Here is a 17,783-nt window from a genome sequence, read left to right on the forward strand (position 1 = left end):
CCCACTTGCACTTCACCTTTTTTTTCAACCAACTACAGAGGACTCACTTTATAGGATACAGGGGCACACTCTATATACAGACTACAGGGGATTCACTCTCTATACAGACTACAGGGGACTCACTCTCTATAGACAGACTACAGGAAACTCTCTCTATATACAAACTACAGGGGACTCACTCTATATACAGACTACAGGGGACTCACTCTGTATACAGACTACAGGAGACTCGCTCCATATACAGACTACAGGCGACTCACTCTGTATACAGACTACAGGGGACTCACTCTATATACAGACTACAGGGGACTCAATCTGTATACGGGGGACTCTATCTATATACAGACTACAGGGGACTCACTCTGTATACAGACTACAGGGGACTCACTCTATATACAGACTATAGGGGACTCACTCTATATACATACTACAGGGGACTCACTCTGTATACAGACTACAAGGGACTCACTCTATATAGAGACTACAGAGGACTCACTCTACATACAGACTACAGGGGACTCACTCTATACACAGGCTACAGGGGACTCTATACACAGTCTACAGGGAACTCACTCTATATACAGACTACAGGGGACTCACTCAATATACATATTACAGGGGACTCACTCTATACACAGACTACAGGGAACGCACTCTATACAGACTACAGGGGACTCACTCTATATACAGACTACAGGGGACTCACTCTGTATACAGACTACAGGGGATAGGATTTAGAGTTGAGATACCTGAAAACCTTTTCTACTGTAAATAGTTCGGAGTATTTAAAGTACTGTAGCGTAAATATATGTGTTTAGAATGCATTGGGATTAGCCTTAAAACTGGTTAGGGTTAGACTTTTTTTTGGTCTTCAAAAAGTGTAAGAAACGACCAATCTATATTAATGTTCTACCCCCTGGGACTAGCATTTGTAGTTGGAATATTTAGAAACATTTTCCACTGTAGATAGTTCGGACTATTTAAAGTACTGTAGACTAAAAATATATGTTTAGAAAGCATTGGGGTTAGCCTTAAAACAGGTTGGGGTTAGAGACAATTTGGTCTTCAAGAAGCGCAAATAGTATAGTTTTATCCCCTAGGGATAGCATTTAGAGTTGAGATACCTGGAAACCTTTTCTACTATAGATAGTTCGTAGTATTTAACGTACCGTAGTGTAAAAATAAGTGTTTAGAATGCATTGGGATTAGCCTTAAAACAGGTTGGGGTTAGACTCTTTTTTTTGGTCTTCAAAAAGCGTAAAAAACGACCAATCTATTGTAATGTTCTACCCCCTAGGATCAGCATTTGCAATTGAGATATTTAGAAACCTTTTCTACCGTGGATAGTTCGGACTATTTAAAATACTGTAGACTAGAACTATATGTTTGAATTGTATTGGGGCTAGCCTTAAAACAGGTTGGGATTAGAGACCATTTGGTCTTCAAGATGCGCTAATAACTAAGTTCTACCCCCTGGCATTAGCATTTGGGGTTACGATATTTAGAAACCTTTTCTACTGTAGATAGTTTGGACTATTTAAAGTACTGTAGACTAAAAATATATGTTTATAATGCATTGGGGCTAGCCTTAAAACAGGTTGGGGTTAGAGACGATTTGGTCTTCAAGAAGCGCAAATAGTAAAGTTTTACCCCCTAGGGATAGCATTTAGAGTTGAGATATCTGAAAACCTTTTCTACTGTAGCTAGTTCGGAGTATTTAATGTACCGTAGTGTAAAAATAAGTGTTTAGAATGCATTGGAATTAGCCTTAAAACAGGTTGGGGTTAAGACTTTTTTTTGGTCTTCAAAAAGTGTAAAAAACGACCAATCTATAGTAATGTTCTACCCCCTGGGACTAGCATTTGTAGTTGGAATATTTAGAAACCTTTTCTACTGTATATAGTTCGGACTATTTAAAGTACTGTAGACTAAAAATATATGTTTAGAAAGCATTGGGGCTAGCCTTAAAACAGGTTGGGGTTAGAGACCATTTGGTCTTCAAGAAGCGCAAATAGTACAGTTTTACCCCCTAGGGATAGCATTTAGAATTGAGATACCTGGAAACCTTTTCTACTGTAGATAGTTTAGACTATTTAAAGTACTTTAGACTAAAAATATGTGTTTAGAATGCATTGGATCTAGCCTTAAAACAGGTTGGAGTTAGACTTTTTTTTGGTCTTCAAAAAGTGTAAAAACGACCAATCTATAGTAATGTTCTACCCCATAGGATTAGCATTTGGAATCGAGATATTTAGGAACCGTTTCTACCGTGGATAGTTCGGACTATTTAAAGTACTGTAGACTAGAACTATATGTTAGGAAATCTGATTTCAAATCGGACTATATGAAATCTGAAGATCTGCATTTCTGTAGTCGCAATTAATTTTTTTTGACAAACTACCTATTGTGACTAATTCGAATAAAGACTACTTTATGGTTGTCAGTCCGAATTCGTTGAAAAGATGAAAAGAAGTACTCGTAAAATCCAAAAAGCAAAGTTCGTCATTTCTTACTCCCTTTTTGGCTGGCCTATTTTTACAATATTTTTTTGTGGAGAATTTATGTTTAGTTAATGTACTCATATCATATTTAAAGAAAAATATATCAGTATTTCCTTATTCTATGTTTGTTGAAGAAACAACTGTCTATGATGCCAAATAGTCTAGTCTTTAATTTATCGTGAGAAATAGTTATGTGAAGTGTTGAAAAGTCATACGTTTTGATGTTATTGATTTGAGAAAAGTTTTGCAATGTCAAATTTACTAAAAGTCCTTTAGAATTACTAGTATTTAGAATCCACATTTGATTTACATTACTTCTGGTATATGTTGTGGCACAGTACGTTTGAAGTTTCTCCTTCACAGCTGTTAATATTTTCGTGAGGAGAAAAGATAGGACTTTGTAGAACATTTACTAGATCCAGTCATATATCTTTGTTTGTAGGGGTTTTTGTGAAGTTTAGGAATCTAGTATAGGTACGGAAACTCATATTCATCCATCTCATTGACTGTGATATTAAATGTGTCTAAAACTGAAGTACTATTTTGAATAATACCCGTTCTTAGGTCGAAATATTCTACGTGCTTGTTATGGATAAATATGTACATATATGTATGCACTGGCTGCAGCCTCAACGATAGCACCGTAAAAATGTTATCCTTTATGTAGTAATTACGTATTTTGAAAGAGAAATCAAAACATCATAACATTGCACAGACTCCTAAACTTTAACACAAGGATGAGATTTTTGACATCGTATACGAGAGAAAAATTGCTACTTGCTTGACCGTCCTTTTTGTTTGTTGTTGTATTAATGACTTTTCTTGTCATAGTAAGTGGCATGGTTGATTTTCATATTGTGTGTGCATGCAAAATTAACCCTAAACCATCAGCGAGAGAAGAAATGTTACCATGTTTTTTTTTGCATCACCAGGTATGCCAGGGAATCGGAGTTGGTAACCAGAAATGAACGGTTGCAATTTGCAGATTCAGAGTAACTGTTTGTATTTTCTATTCTAAAAAAACAAACTCTTAATTTAGATCCTTCAATACTTCAATTCATTATGACGTCAAAACATAGACCATAACGTCACACATTTACGCTCTTGCCTCTGCTATGACCAATATTATATTTTGTTCTACAATAGACCTAATGCGACACACTACATGGTGTAGGGGATTACAAGACTAGAACAAAAATGAAATAATTTAAATAATTTCAGATCAACGAGATGTAACTTAACGAGATCTCCGCCATCTTTATGACGAACTTATGGGATAATGTGAAAGAATTTGTCTTGATGAATGTACATATTTTTCGCACGCTTCAGTCATTAGAGCTTGCAGTACAGTCCATCGCAAACGTATTCAATCAACATGAATCTATCTATCTATCTAGTATCTTTCTATCGTATACAAATAAGAAATATTAGAAAAATTCTAAGCATGCTTTAAAGGTGTATTACACTAATACTCAAGCGAAACATATTGCTATTTGAAATATTATCTATATACTAATATATTCTTAGTTTGTTTTAGGTGTTATTCGAAAATATTTTATTCATATAGGAACATCATCAAATGTAGATGGAGTGTGCCACAAATTTAGACATATGCATGGCGCTCAAGACCGTGTCAATGATGAATCTTTTTGAGCTGATACATTTTGGGTAGAGAGTGGGTCGCACTTTAAAGTTAGGTCATTAGGTCACAGTGACCTTTGATTAAGACTATATGTTCATAAATCCTGTCCGATTCTTAACAGAACAATTATTTGGTCAAGAATCATCAAACTTTGTCCGTTATGCATCTTATAAAGGTGTATCCCGCCCTAAATCAAGATCACTGGAGAGAGAGAGAGAGAGAGAGAGAGAGAGAGAGAGAGAGAGAGAGAGAGAGAGAGAGAGAGAGAGAGATTATATCGCAACAGAATCGTTCAGATGATATGGCATAACCCTTTTTTGGTCTCATGAGTACTAGAATAAAAACAACTTTGTTGATTTGTGTGCATCTGTCTAGAAATGTAAAATGTAGCTTAAAATCAGGTCATCAAAACTTTTAAAATTATAAGTATTTAACAAAACAATGTTTTAAGAACAGGTAATACCTACATATGTTGGAGAATAATGCATTAACCCTGTTCAATAATCGTTATATCAGGAAATACACATTTTTTTCTCTCATAAAAAGTAGTACATAATAATTAATATGAATACTTGTATTGTTTCTACTGGTAAGTATTTAACAAGAGCCCATGGGCCACATCGCTCACCTGAGTCACCTTGGCCCATATCTGAAGACTTTCCATATATATTTGCATGTAAAACCTTAGTCCCTATTATGGCCCAAACTACCCTTTGAAAACTTGAATCTACACTATGTCAGAAAACTTTCATGTAAATGTCAACTTCTTTGGCCCAATGGTTCTTGAGAAGAAGATTTTTAAAGCTTTTTCCTATATTTGTATGTAAAACTTTGATCCCCCCACTTGTGGCCCCAACCTACCCCCCGGGGGCCATGATTTGATCAAACTTGAATCTGCACTATGTCAGTAAGTTTTCTTGTAAATATCAGCTTTTCTGACTCAGTGGTTATTGAGAAAAAGATTTTAACTATATATTTGTATGTAAAACTTTGATCCCCCCTTGTGGCCCCATCCTACCCCCGGGGGCCATTATTTGAACAACTTGATTCTGCACTATGTCAGAAAGTTTTCATGTAAAAATCAGATTTTCTGGCTCAGTAGTTCTTGAGAAGAAGATTTGTCCTATATATTTGTATGTAAAACTTTGATCCCCCTTGTGGCCCCGGGCATCCAACCCCCGGAGCCCATGATTTGAACAAACTTGAATCTACATTATGTCAGGAAGCTTTCATGTAAATCTCAGCTTTTCTGGCTTAGTGGTTCTTGAGAAGAAGATTTTTAAAGTTTTTCCCTATATATTTGTATGTAAAACTTTGATCCCCTTGTGGCCCCATCCTACCCCCGGGGGCCATGATTTGAAGAAACTTGAATCTGCACTATGTCAGAAAGTTTTCATGTAAAAATCAGCTTTTCTGGCTCAGTGGTTCTTGAGAAAAAGATTTTAACTATATATTTGTATGTAAAACTTTGATCCCCCTTGTGGCCCCGGGCATCCAACCCCCGGAGCACATGATTTGAACAAACTTGAATCTGCATTATGTCAGGAAGCTTTCATGTAAATCTCAGCTTTTCTGGCTTAGTGGTTCTTGAGAAGAAGATTTTAAAAAATTTTCCCTATATATTTGTATGTAAAACGTTGATCCCCCCTTGTGGCCCCATCCTACCCTCGGGGGCCATGATTTGAACAAACTTGAATCTGCACTATGTCAGAAAGTTTTCATGTAAAAATCAGCTTTTCTGGCTCAGTGGTTCTTGAGAAGATTTTTAAATGACCCCACCCTATTTTTGTGATTATCTCCCCTTTGAAAGGGACATGGCCCTTCATTTGAACAAACTTGAAAGCCCTTCACCCAAGGATGCTTTTGACCATGTTTGGTTGAAATTGGCCCAGTGGTTCTGGAGAAGAAGTCGAAAATATGAAAAGTTTAACAGACAGACGGACAGACAGACAGACGACGGACAAAAAGCGATCAGAAAAGCTCACTTGAACCTTCGGTTCAGGTGAGCTAAAAAACGATGATTTAAGGGAGGTAATCCCTACATATGTTAGAGAGAAATGCAATCACCTTGTGCAATAATCCTTACATCAGAAAAGATTTTTTCCACAAAAAATAGCTACATAACAATTAATGTGACTATTTGTTTTGTTTTTAACATTAATGATATAAATATGTGCAGTATTGTACTACAAAGACTGCCCCCCCCCCCCCCCAAGTTTACAAACATTTTACCCCTAGCCACGCCAGTGTGATGCATGATACTTAAAATGTACACTAAACATACATACATTTAATCATATCCGTTGAATTGTAGGCAAATGGACATATGCCTTTACAGCTTGTTCGTGTTTGTGGCTGAATACCCTCCAGACCTCTGTTGTATTCTGCACAAAATTCTGCAACAAGAATGCTTTTTAAAAGTTGGATGGTCATGACTAAACACATTTTCTACTTCCCTTCCTTGAAAACGAAGTCTATGTCTATAGTTTGTGTTTGAAATAATGTGAATAGAATGTTACAGAAATAATATTACTATTTGTTTCAAATTCAACATTTTGACTTGTTAAGGAATAAGCTATTTTCACCTTAGTATGTTATACGATATAATGTAACGCTTGAAGCGGATTATACGCAGCGTAAACTGCACCAAGTTACATTAAATAGTATAACATAATTTTGTAATACATGACGCATTTTATGCTTTCATAGGCGGCTCAAGCAATAACCAACCCGAACCTCCCCCCTCCCAAGTAAAAATATATTTTATAATGAAATAGCAAAAGTTGAATGTACTTGATATATAATCATTTTGCACATAATATCGTTGAATCAGAGTTAGTATCGAGTGTTTACCGTTAATGTTTTGTGTACTTACAAGTAAAAAAAATACAACTCCAAAAAATCAAACAAAGGTATTTGCTTGTGCACGTTTATTTCGTTGATTTTCTATTTCATAGAAGGCCTTTTTTTTTTTTTTTTTTTTTTCACATATATCAGTCTTTAATTCCAAAATACATTACTATTTCGGGGTAAAGTCTCCGCAGAGACCCCCTTATAATCTTTACCTAGGGTGCCAGGGGCCCCTTGGATTAGATGTATATAGGCATACATATACATATATATAAATTTATCATATAAATTTCTACATATAGAAAACACAAACATATATGCATACATACAAACACACACACATATAATATACTGTTATATAACAAAATTTATTAACATGTTATGGCAAAAAAGGTTCTTATTTTTACGGAAAAACCAACAACACAACAATATAATTATGTACATAAAGAACCTGAAACTGCCATATGCGGGGTTAACAATTCAAAAATTCATATCACAACCCCCATGGCAGCACTATAGGAGGACAGGACCCCTCCTCATAGTGGGAACTTTTTGCAAAATACCAGTATATAAAAGGTTTATTACAAAATTTTATTTGATATAGAAATATAGTTGTTTGTAATCAATTCAAATTGTTCAAAATAAACTCACATTGTAACATAGTTAAAAATGTGCATAGACAGATATTTGTCAGGTTTCATATTATAAAAAGTCATACCTGCAAAGGTGTATAAATTACAATTTGTCTTTAATTGCTTTCATAACTTTAGCATATTTTTTATCCTGAATTTTTGTGTACACTTCTGTATAAAAATTCAATTTACTTTTTATGTGGTTACATATTTCTTGAGGTTTTTCGTCTTTGTTATCTAATCTACAATACATTTTATACTTGTATATTTTACAGGCAATAAGAGATATTATGCTATTCAAAAAGAGTGTCTTTTCATTGTTTTCATAGTAAAATCCTATCACAATTGTTTTCCACGATATATCAAATTTTAAAATTTGTTTAACAATGTCCCATATATGAGAAACATTTTTACATTTTAAGATAAGATGTTCATTGTTTTCTTTAGCATCTCTGCAAAAGACACAAAAATCATTTTCTACTATCTTCCATTTCTTCAGCAATTCTCTGTTACACAATAGATTATTTAATAATTTATAATTAAATTCTGATATACTTCTGTCTCTTATGGATAAGATTTTTTGTTCATAAATAGATTTCCAAGCCGTTTTTGTTATTTCAAAAACCTTTCCGTAATATGTTTGGTGTAATGGAGGTATAAATTTTTCATGACAAAGAATTTCGTAAATCAACTTTGAATTGATATCACACACTTTAACATGTCCTTTACATAATAAATCGTATGATGTACTCCCATGAAAAATGTTTTCGTATCGTATATTTGAATATTCATAACTTTTGAAGGTTTTTGTTATAACTGTTTTTATAATCATATATTCACACATCCAGTTTTTTTTTACATATAAGTTTGTCATCAAACCATTCCAAAGGTTTTATGCCATTTTCATTTACAATATCATTCAAAAATTTAAAACCGCTCCTCAGCCAATTATGAAAAAATATTGGCTTGTTTTTGTACATAAAATTTTTATTACACCACAACGGTTCTTTCAATAATGCATTCAGATAAAATTGTTTTTTATTTTTTTTACATTCGTTGAAAAATACAAGCATTTCCTTGTAGAATAGAGGAAAATGTTCCATTATTTGATAATCATTTGATTTCGTAATATTTGTTTTACATAGATATTCAAAATCAAAGTCTCTTTCTTTGCACAAACTATCTACAAAAAAGAATAGAGAGTTTCTCTCGCTTGAAATCCTGTTTATCCAAGATACTTTTATGGATTTTAATTTCAAAGATACATCGACAATTCCAATGCCTCCCTTTAGGACATTTCCAATCTGTGTATTTCTTTTAATTCTATCTCTTTTGTTCCATATATAGTTATATAACAAACTTTGAAATTTCTTAATTACTTCTTCATTTGGAAAGCTCAGAACTGATCCAACATATATAATCTTTGATATTGCTAGGCTATTGATGACACAAACTTTACCAAAAATGGTTAGTTTTCTTTTTTTCCATGATTCAAACAGTTTTTCTAAGTCATCTACAATTTTTGTCCAATTGTTTTTATAACATATTTCTTTGTTGTGTCCTATATAAATTCCAAGAGTTTTTATGCTATCATTGTTTACGTTAACATTTCTAATTTGTTTATAATGATATTTGTGAGGACCCGTTAATATACATTCTGTTTTTGACATATTTAAATACATACCCGAAACATTGCTGAATTTTGCTATGACTTTTAAAGAATGTTCTAGAGAGGTTTCATCTTTAAGAGGAAGAGTACAATCATCTGCATGTTGTATAATCTTAATACTGTTAGTCATTCCTGGTTTTTGAAATCCATTAATATTTGAATTCGATCTAATATTTACCGCTAATATTTCTATAACAAAAAGAAATAATATTGCAGAGATGGGACATCCTTGTCTTATACCTCTCTGCATATTGCATGTTTTGGACATCCATCCATTATTTTTTATTTTAAATATAGGTTTATTGTATAGTATGTTGACCCATTTGAGAAAGTTTTCGCCAAAGTTAAATTTTTTAAGAACTTTCGTCATGAAGTTCCATTCCACAGAGTCGAACGCTTTTTGGAAATCAAGAAATAACATTATTGATTCTATATCATTTTCTTCACAATATTCAAAAATATCAATAATTAACCTTGCATTCAGAGCTATATTTCTCCCTTTTATATAAGCTGATTGATTAACATGTATTGCTTTATCCAACACTTTTTGTAGTCTATTAGCTAAAAGAAAAGCTATTATTTTATAATCAGTATTTGTAAGACTAATAGGCCTATAATTGTTAAGACTCTGCGGGTCTCCTTTTTTAAATAAGAGAGTAATTAAAGATAGTCTTTGTGAATATGTCATTGTATACTTTTGGAAGATCTCTTGAAGAGTGCAATAATAATGTTGTTTTATGTTTTCCCAGAAAGTTTGATAGAATTCACACGGTAATCCATCAGATCCGGGTGATTTATTTTTTTTCATAATGAATACTGTTTCTGTACATTCTGATAGTGAGGGAAGGGTGTCTAATTCATTTTTTTCTTCATCATTTAGACTATATTCTAATTGTATATTACTTAAATATTCATTCACTTTATTATCATTTTCATTATTTGATGTATACAATTTTTCATAAAAATTGCATGTAGAATCTAATATTTCATCTTCATCAAAAACTGTACCTTTTTCATTTTTTAATGATTTTATCACATTTGATATTTGTCGTCTCTTTTCTAAATTTAAAAAATAAGAGGTATTTCTTTCTCCCTCTTCAATCCATTTTGCCCTTGATCTTACCTGTGCACCTTTTGCCTTTTTGTTTATTAATTCTGTCAATTCATTTTCTAATTTTCTTTTTCTATTCATATCTATTTTTTCATATGGCAAGTCTTCTATCTTACTTATTTCTCCTTGAATAGAATTTATTTTGTTTTTGTAAGATTTAGATATATTTTTCGATAAATTTATACATTTTGTTTTTATATTCCTTTTCAAATTTTCCCATGAATCTAGTGCATTTTCTTTATCGAAATTATAGTTTTTCAGGAATGTATTCATTTCGTTCATGAAGGTTTCATTTTCAATTAAAGATGTGTTAAATTTCCAGTATCCTGGACCTCTAAGGTTTTCATTTACAATCAAAGAAAAAATTAAACACTTATGATCAGACATCCTAGTACCGTTTGAGTGTGAACCAGGAAGTCACGTGATGAGCTAAGGTACGGACGTACTTTTTTTGCTCCGTCAATTTGACCGTCATTTTCACTCTTTAATTCGAGAAATTAATGCGATTTTCTCAGAGTTTGGAGTTTGGATAGATAGTGTATATATTTCTTGACTCTTGACACAATTTCTCAAGGTGATCTTGTTTTTGGACTGTTTTTGTGAATTTACACCTGTGCTGAGCGTGAATAGGTGTTCACAATCTACTCACGGTGCCTGTGTTTTTCGAACGGCGTTTCAGAGTCTCATAGTGTCTAAGATAACGAAATTATGGAGTGGACACAAACTCTTAAGCCAGTTTATATGCGGAACAGAGACATTCAAACAACAAAAAGTAAATATTTCACCGACTTTGACATTGCAGAAGCCGCGAGCGCAACAGTCTCGGATGTGATATGTGTACAAAGAGATAGAGATCTGTGGAGGATCTACATAAAGTCTGCGGAGAGTAGATCGAAATTAGTTACTGAAGGATTCTCACTTGGAAGCAGATCAATCCAGGTTTATGACACGAACCCATTCTCTGCGGGTACAGACTCTCCTGATGAGAAAGTTGTTCGAGTCCTAATTAAAGGTATACCTCTATCGGTTGAAGATTCATGTATTAAAAAGATGCTCAAAGGCTTAGGTCTAGGAGTAGAATTAACAAGTGATATCAAATATGAAAAAATCAGACATCCTAAAACCCACAGAATGACTGAAATATTAAATGGAAATCGTTTTGTGTATATGTCGCCTCTAGAGAATGGAAAATTCCTTCCACGCTCTGCGTCATGTGCAGGTTTACGCTGTACCATATCTCACAAAGGCCAACCCCTACGGGAACGAAAGAAGCAGTGCACAAACTGCTGGGCAGATGACCATTACAAAAATGCTTGCGAATTCGAGCAGAGTTGTAGAATATGCAAGCTACCAAGTCACTTTCCGGGATCGGATAAATGCAGATCATATGTCACTCACCAGGAGGACATAGTATGCTTCTCTGGAAAAGATAACCCTCTTTCAAATTTCTTCCCTACTGAGTTAAAGGTTTTTGGGCAAACATATCCTTCAGCCGAACATGCTTTCCAACACATCAAATCCTTACGTTCTGGTGATCTTAACCGTGCAGAAGCCGTAAGTAAAGCTGAAACCGCCTTAGATGCCAAACGTGTAGGAGGTCAGGTCCTGGAATCTGATGCTTGGATTACATCTAAAGACTCCGTTATGCGGGAAATACTGGAATCTAAACTACAGCATTGTTCACAATTCAGAAGTGCTTTAAAAAAAAATCAGAAAATCCGATATTCTGGTGGAATCGACGTGGGATACTTATTGGGGTAGCGGGCTGAACGTGACCGGAACATCTCATACTCTAATGCAACATTGGCCAGGTGAAAATAAGCTTGGACGTATCCTCGACGGCATGGCAGCCAAATTGCAGCGTACGGACGAAAATTCAGCTACCAACAATTCCTCTAGATCAACAAGAAACAAGCAGGGCAAAAAACAGAGTTAAGTCTACCAAACAAAAAAAAAAAAAAAAAAAAAAAAAAAAAAAAAAAACCGCTAGTCAGTCATACGCATGAACAAGTTAAATATTATTTCAGTGAACTGCAGGGGTTTAAATACTGCAGAAAAACGTATAAAATTTTATACCTGGATTAATGATAGTTGTTTTGATGTAATATTTATGCAAGAAACCCACTATATTGAAAAAAATGTACTAAATTATGATGCAAGGTGGAAAGGTATATCAATACATTGCTTTTCCGATTCAATTTTCAGTAGAGGAGTTTCAATATTATTTAATAAAGATTTGAATTTCAAAATACTAAATATACATAAATCTAATGAAGGCAGGAAACTCATGGTTAACATAGCATATGATGAAAAAATTATTACATTAGTTAATTTATATGCTCCAAACGATATCAATTATAGATGTGATTTTTTTAAACGGGCTAAAGAATGGATTAGTAAATATACAGCAAATTTTGATAATCTATTGATATGTGGTGACCTTAATTGCTCAACAGAAAATGAATCAGATAAAAGTGTTATAATTTTAAAACAACTACTGAACAAGCTCGATTTACACGACATGTGGAAAACTATGAAAAGCGGAAAAAAAGGATATTCATGGTGTAACGGAGTAAATATCCCAACAAGTAGAATAGATTATATTTTACTATCCGATACCTTTTGTTTTCAATGTGAAAATATAAGGCTTCATAGAAGGCCTTTAATTTAACAGTGCAACGATGTCAAAATAAAAAAAAAAACAAAAAAAACAACAAAAAAAACAAGACGCCCATGGGCCACATCACTCACCTGAGTCAACTTGGTCCATATCTAAAGATTTGTAAAACTTTGGTCCCTATTGTGGCCCTAAACCTATCCCCTGGGGGCCATGATTTTTACAAACTTGAATCTGCACTATGTCAGAAAGCCTTCATGTAAATGTAAACTTCTTTGGCCCAATGGTTCTTGAGAAGAAGATTTTAAAAAGATTTTCTCTATATATTGGTATGTAAAGCTTTGATCCCTATTGTGGCTCCATCCTACCCCTGGGGGACATGATTTTAACAAACTTAAATCTGCACTATGTCAGGTAAATGTAGAACTTCTGGTCCAGTGATTCTTCAGAAGAGTTATGATGATTTCCCATATATATTTGTACTTTGATCCCCTATTGTGGCTCCATCCTACCCCCGGGGGCCTTATTTTAACAAACTTGAATTTGCACTGTGTCAGGAAGCTTTCATGTAAATTTACACTTTCCTATTCCAGTGGTTCTTGAGAAGATTTTTAATGATTTTTTCCCTATGTATTTGTATCTAAAACTTTGATCCCACATTGTGGTCCCATCATATCCCCTGTGGTTATGATTTTGAACAAACTTGAATCCACACTATGTCAGGAAGATAACATGTAAATTTCAACTCCTCTGGCCTAGTGGGTCTTGAAAAGAAGATTTTGAAATGACCCCACCCTATTTTTGTGATTATCTCTCTTTGGAAAAAGGCATAGCCCTTCATTTGTACAAACCTGAAAGCCCTTTACCATACAATGCTTTGTGCCAAGTTTCGTTGAATCTGGCTCAGTGGTTCTGGAGAAGAAGATGAAAATGTGAGAAAATTTACGCCGCCGGCGACAAACAACGGACACATTTTAATCAGAAAAACTCACTTGAGCCTTCAGCTCAGGTGAGCTAAAAATAGTGCCGTCTTGGGTTGTCCCCATACCAAGTTACATTATACAACATAAACTATTTTTTTCAGTGTGTTCAGCCAGTCCAATTACTTGTTACAAGTAAAATTGAATTATTAAGATATAAATTAAATAATATAAACAATATATCATCTTATGCAGCATGCGGCGTTCTTCTTGTAATATATTTTTTAAAATATGTTGATTTCAGTTACATATGTTGACTTTAGTTATGTATGTACCTTGGCCAAAAATATAGGTTAGATAGTTTTATTTTCGATAAATGTGTTATAGAGTGCATCGAATCTTCACAATGAATCAACACATATCATGAGGAGGAAAACTATACTGAGTTTAACAGGAGAAAATCATCATTCTTTTAATAAATAGTATTTCAATTCAATTTTATCTTTTTTTATACAAATATATATGAAGGATGAATTATAAAATTATTCATATAGCCTACCACCCATTATCTTTCTAACTGGTGCACACAATTCAACAAAGCCTGTTCTATCGTCATTCAAAACACAATGATACTGAGGTTGTGGTTCGCTTAAATATGTTGAGCAGTCTTTGGAGGTGGAAAACTTCAGCCATTCCTCTTTGGTAGTCGGACATTGAGTCACATTTCTAGCGGATTCTTTCCAGTGCAATTTTGGATCCTATATTATATGCAAAATGTATTAATTCTTATTGCATAAAGTCAGTTCACCATCTTCATCATCATGTTGTAAAGATGAAAAATTAAATTCTATCTGCAATTATCATATGCATGTGCTGTTGTTTAAACACAAATTGTGAATAAAATACGACATACTGCTGCAGTTGTAGGAAGCAACATCAGCACAACCATACACCAATATACCGGGTCTTTGAAGAAAAGGTTAAAAACAGTTACGGCATCTGCAATATATGTTATCATTTCAAAATTAAACCTTCTATAAAATCATTCAAATTAAAGTCTACATCCCATTAAATCAAAAGCTTAATACATACACGTTTTAAAGCAACTTCCTATTCCGTCCGATCCATTTGAATGCTTTCGGAAATAAGGTTTTTCGGCAAACTTTTGTTTTACCTTTGGTTTTCTGATTCTTTTTTTCTTCTGGCAGTGATCTAAGAAATGATAAAAGGTGTAGATATATAATAAAATACTGTCTTCTGCAAAAACAATGAAATATTTTATTATACCTCCCGCAACAAGTTGGGGGGGGGTATACTGGAATTGGGTTGTCCGTCTGTCTGTCCGTCCGTCTGTAGACGCAATGGTTTCCGGGCTCTAAAGCATTATCCTTTCCACCTACCGTCATCATATCATATATATGGACTAGCCATGGGATGAAGATGTTCCCTATCGATTTTGGGGTCAAAAGGTCAAAGGTCAAGCACACTGGACATCGAAGTAGCAATATGGTTTCCGGGCTCTAAAGCGTTATCCTTTCCATCTACAGTCACCATATCATACATATGGACTACCCATGGGATGAAGATGTTCCCTATCGATTTTGGGGTCAAATGTCAAGCGCACTGGACATCGAAGTAGCAATATGGTTTCCGGGCTCTAAAGCGTTATCCTTTCCACCTACAGTCACCATATCATACATATGGACTACCCATGGGATGAAGATGTTCCCTATCGATTTTGGGGTCAAAGGTCACGCGCACTGGACATCGAAGTAGCAATATGGTTCTGTTTGCCATGCCATTTGTTTTTTATACTCAGAAAAGATGTAGTTTATACCTATTACCAACACCCTTTGGGAGATTGGGGTAAGCGGGGGGTATTCTTAGTGAGCATTGCTCACAGTACCTCTTGTTTGTCATTTATCTTGTTGTGTTTATGTATTGTGATTCTATACATTATGCCTATGTGTACTGGAGGGTACTTCAACTGCACCAATGCATATACCATTTGCGTTAACTTGTTGGAATCTTCTTTCGTCTTGTGTGGTTAGATTACCGCATATTCTATTGTCCAATTGCAATGCATCGATTCCAGACTCTTCCTGTAGGCGTGTTTTTGTTATGTTTGATGCGTCCATTCCAGAATCTTCCTGTTGGCGTGTTTTTGTTACGTTTGATGCGTCCATTCAAGACTATTCCTGTAGGCGTGTTTTTGTTACGTTTGATGCGTCCATTCCAGAATCTTCCTGTAGGCGTGTTTTTGATATGTTTGATGCGTCCATTCCAGAATCTTCCTGTTGGCGTGTTTTTGTTACGTTTGATGCGTCCATTCCAGAATCTTCCTGTAGGCGTGTTTCTGCTATGTTTGAATTGAAATGCCAGTTACCCCTTTTCTTATCTTCAACCAAATTTTTTTCTTTTCTTTTGTACCTTCAGTTTTGATGCTTATTTTTACTCAGCACTTGAGGAAAGGAATGTTAACAATGATGGATCACATATTCATAATGAAGCTTAAATGATATTCTGTCATAATTACCCGTGTGTCTTGCTTGTTTCCTACGCCATATAAGTCGAATCATAATGCCAAAACATATTCCAACGACGATAGAAATTCTAAGAAAAAAAATGAAACACCAAAAAATAAATAGAATTTCATTACAAGAGGCCCACATGCCTTATCGCTCACCTAAGTACTATTGAAAAAGTAACACTACTCCTTACGGTTATGGAATCACAAAAAAAACCCCAAAAAAACAAAACAAAACATCCTGTTCAGAATATCTAAGCTAAATTCCAATGCTCAGCAACAGTATAAAACAAGATGTGTTCTTTCAACTTCCATACCCTCAAAAGTACATACACTGATGAAAGGTTTTACGTAATATGATTGGTGAATTAACATTAAAACATTAAAAGATATGACTAATTTGTACCCATCCTAGAGTCAAAACCCTTTTTTTGGGTGTGAAATGCACCATTTTTTGTACACCCTTTACTGGTATTCCTAAATATGCAGTTAAGATTTTATACAACATCGCGAAACTTACACATAAAAACTATATACTACGTTTGGCCCCATCTTGGGGTCAGAACCCCTACTCCGGGGATTACGAAATTGGCTAATTTCGGCAGAGGCCCTCCTGCTCTACATCATTATACATTTAGTTTTTTCTGAAACATGTGCGGTTCTAGAGAAGAACAATTTTAAAAATTGTAAATTTTAGACCTTTTCTGCCCTGCCCCTAAGGCCCTACGGCAGGAGTCCTGAAATTTATAATCCATGTCCCCTTTGTTCCTTGCTTCATAGCAAATTTGAAAAGAATTGATATGGTAGTTATCGAGAAGTTAAAACTTTCTATTGTTTACACATTTGATAACTGACCATTTTGGTCTCACCCTGACACCAAAATCTCTACTCCTGGGATAATGAAATTTTCAATTTTGGTAAAGGACTACTTGTTCTTTCTAAATATCCATTTAGTATCAATAGCACTAAAGAATATATTATTTAATTGTTTTACATATAAATGCTATATAGTAAGTTTGGTCTCGCCCTAGGGTGGGAACCCCCACCCCGGGATCATGAAATTTACAATTTTTGTAGATGTCTTCCTGCTCTACATCACAAATGACTTATACTTAACTCGTCATAATTGATAATCGGAAATGATTCTTTTCAGAAATACATGTACATTAAAGTTTAAGTAGACAACAAATGAAAGTAGATTTCATTGTGAGGCAAGCACAAAAAGGGATTCCACTTTGTGACATTATTTGCTACGTTCAAGGTCAATAACTCTTTAAATATAGGTCAATAAGCCCAAACTCCTACTACATCTGT

General features: G+C 34.3%; 1 protein-coding gene across 1 annotated transcript in view; it reads right to left on the bottom strand.

Annotated features, from left to right (window-relative positions):
* Window positions 1-16,358, bottom strand: part of LOC130052575 (uncharacterized) — a 24,213-nt gene extending 7,855 nt beyond the window's left edge. Inside the window, exons 1-5 of the mRNA XM_056157941.1 lie at window positions 15,948-16,358; window positions 15,035-15,154; window positions 14,856-14,941; window positions 14,502-14,700; window positions 6,432-6,539 (exon numbers count right to left, since the gene is read on the bottom strand). Of these exons, the coding sequence (XP_056013916.1) occupies window positions 6,432-6,539; window positions 14,502-14,700; window positions 14,856-14,941; window positions 15,035-15,154; window positions 15,948-16,128 (694 nt within the window). The 5' untranslated portion in view covers window positions 16,129-16,358. The remainder of the gene's footprint in view (window positions 1-6,431; window positions 6,540-14,501; window positions 14,701-14,855; window positions 14,942-15,034; window positions 15,155-15,947) is intronic.
* Window positions 16,359-17,783: the final 1,425 nt, after the last annotated feature.

Source organism: Ostrea edulis, chromosome 3, assembly GCF_947568905.1.
Source record: "Ostrea edulis chromosome 3, xbOstEdul1.1, whole genome shotgun sequence".
Taxonomy (NCBI): domain Eukaryota; kingdom Metazoa; phylum Mollusca; class Bivalvia; order Ostreida; family Ostreidae; genus Ostrea; species Ostrea edulis.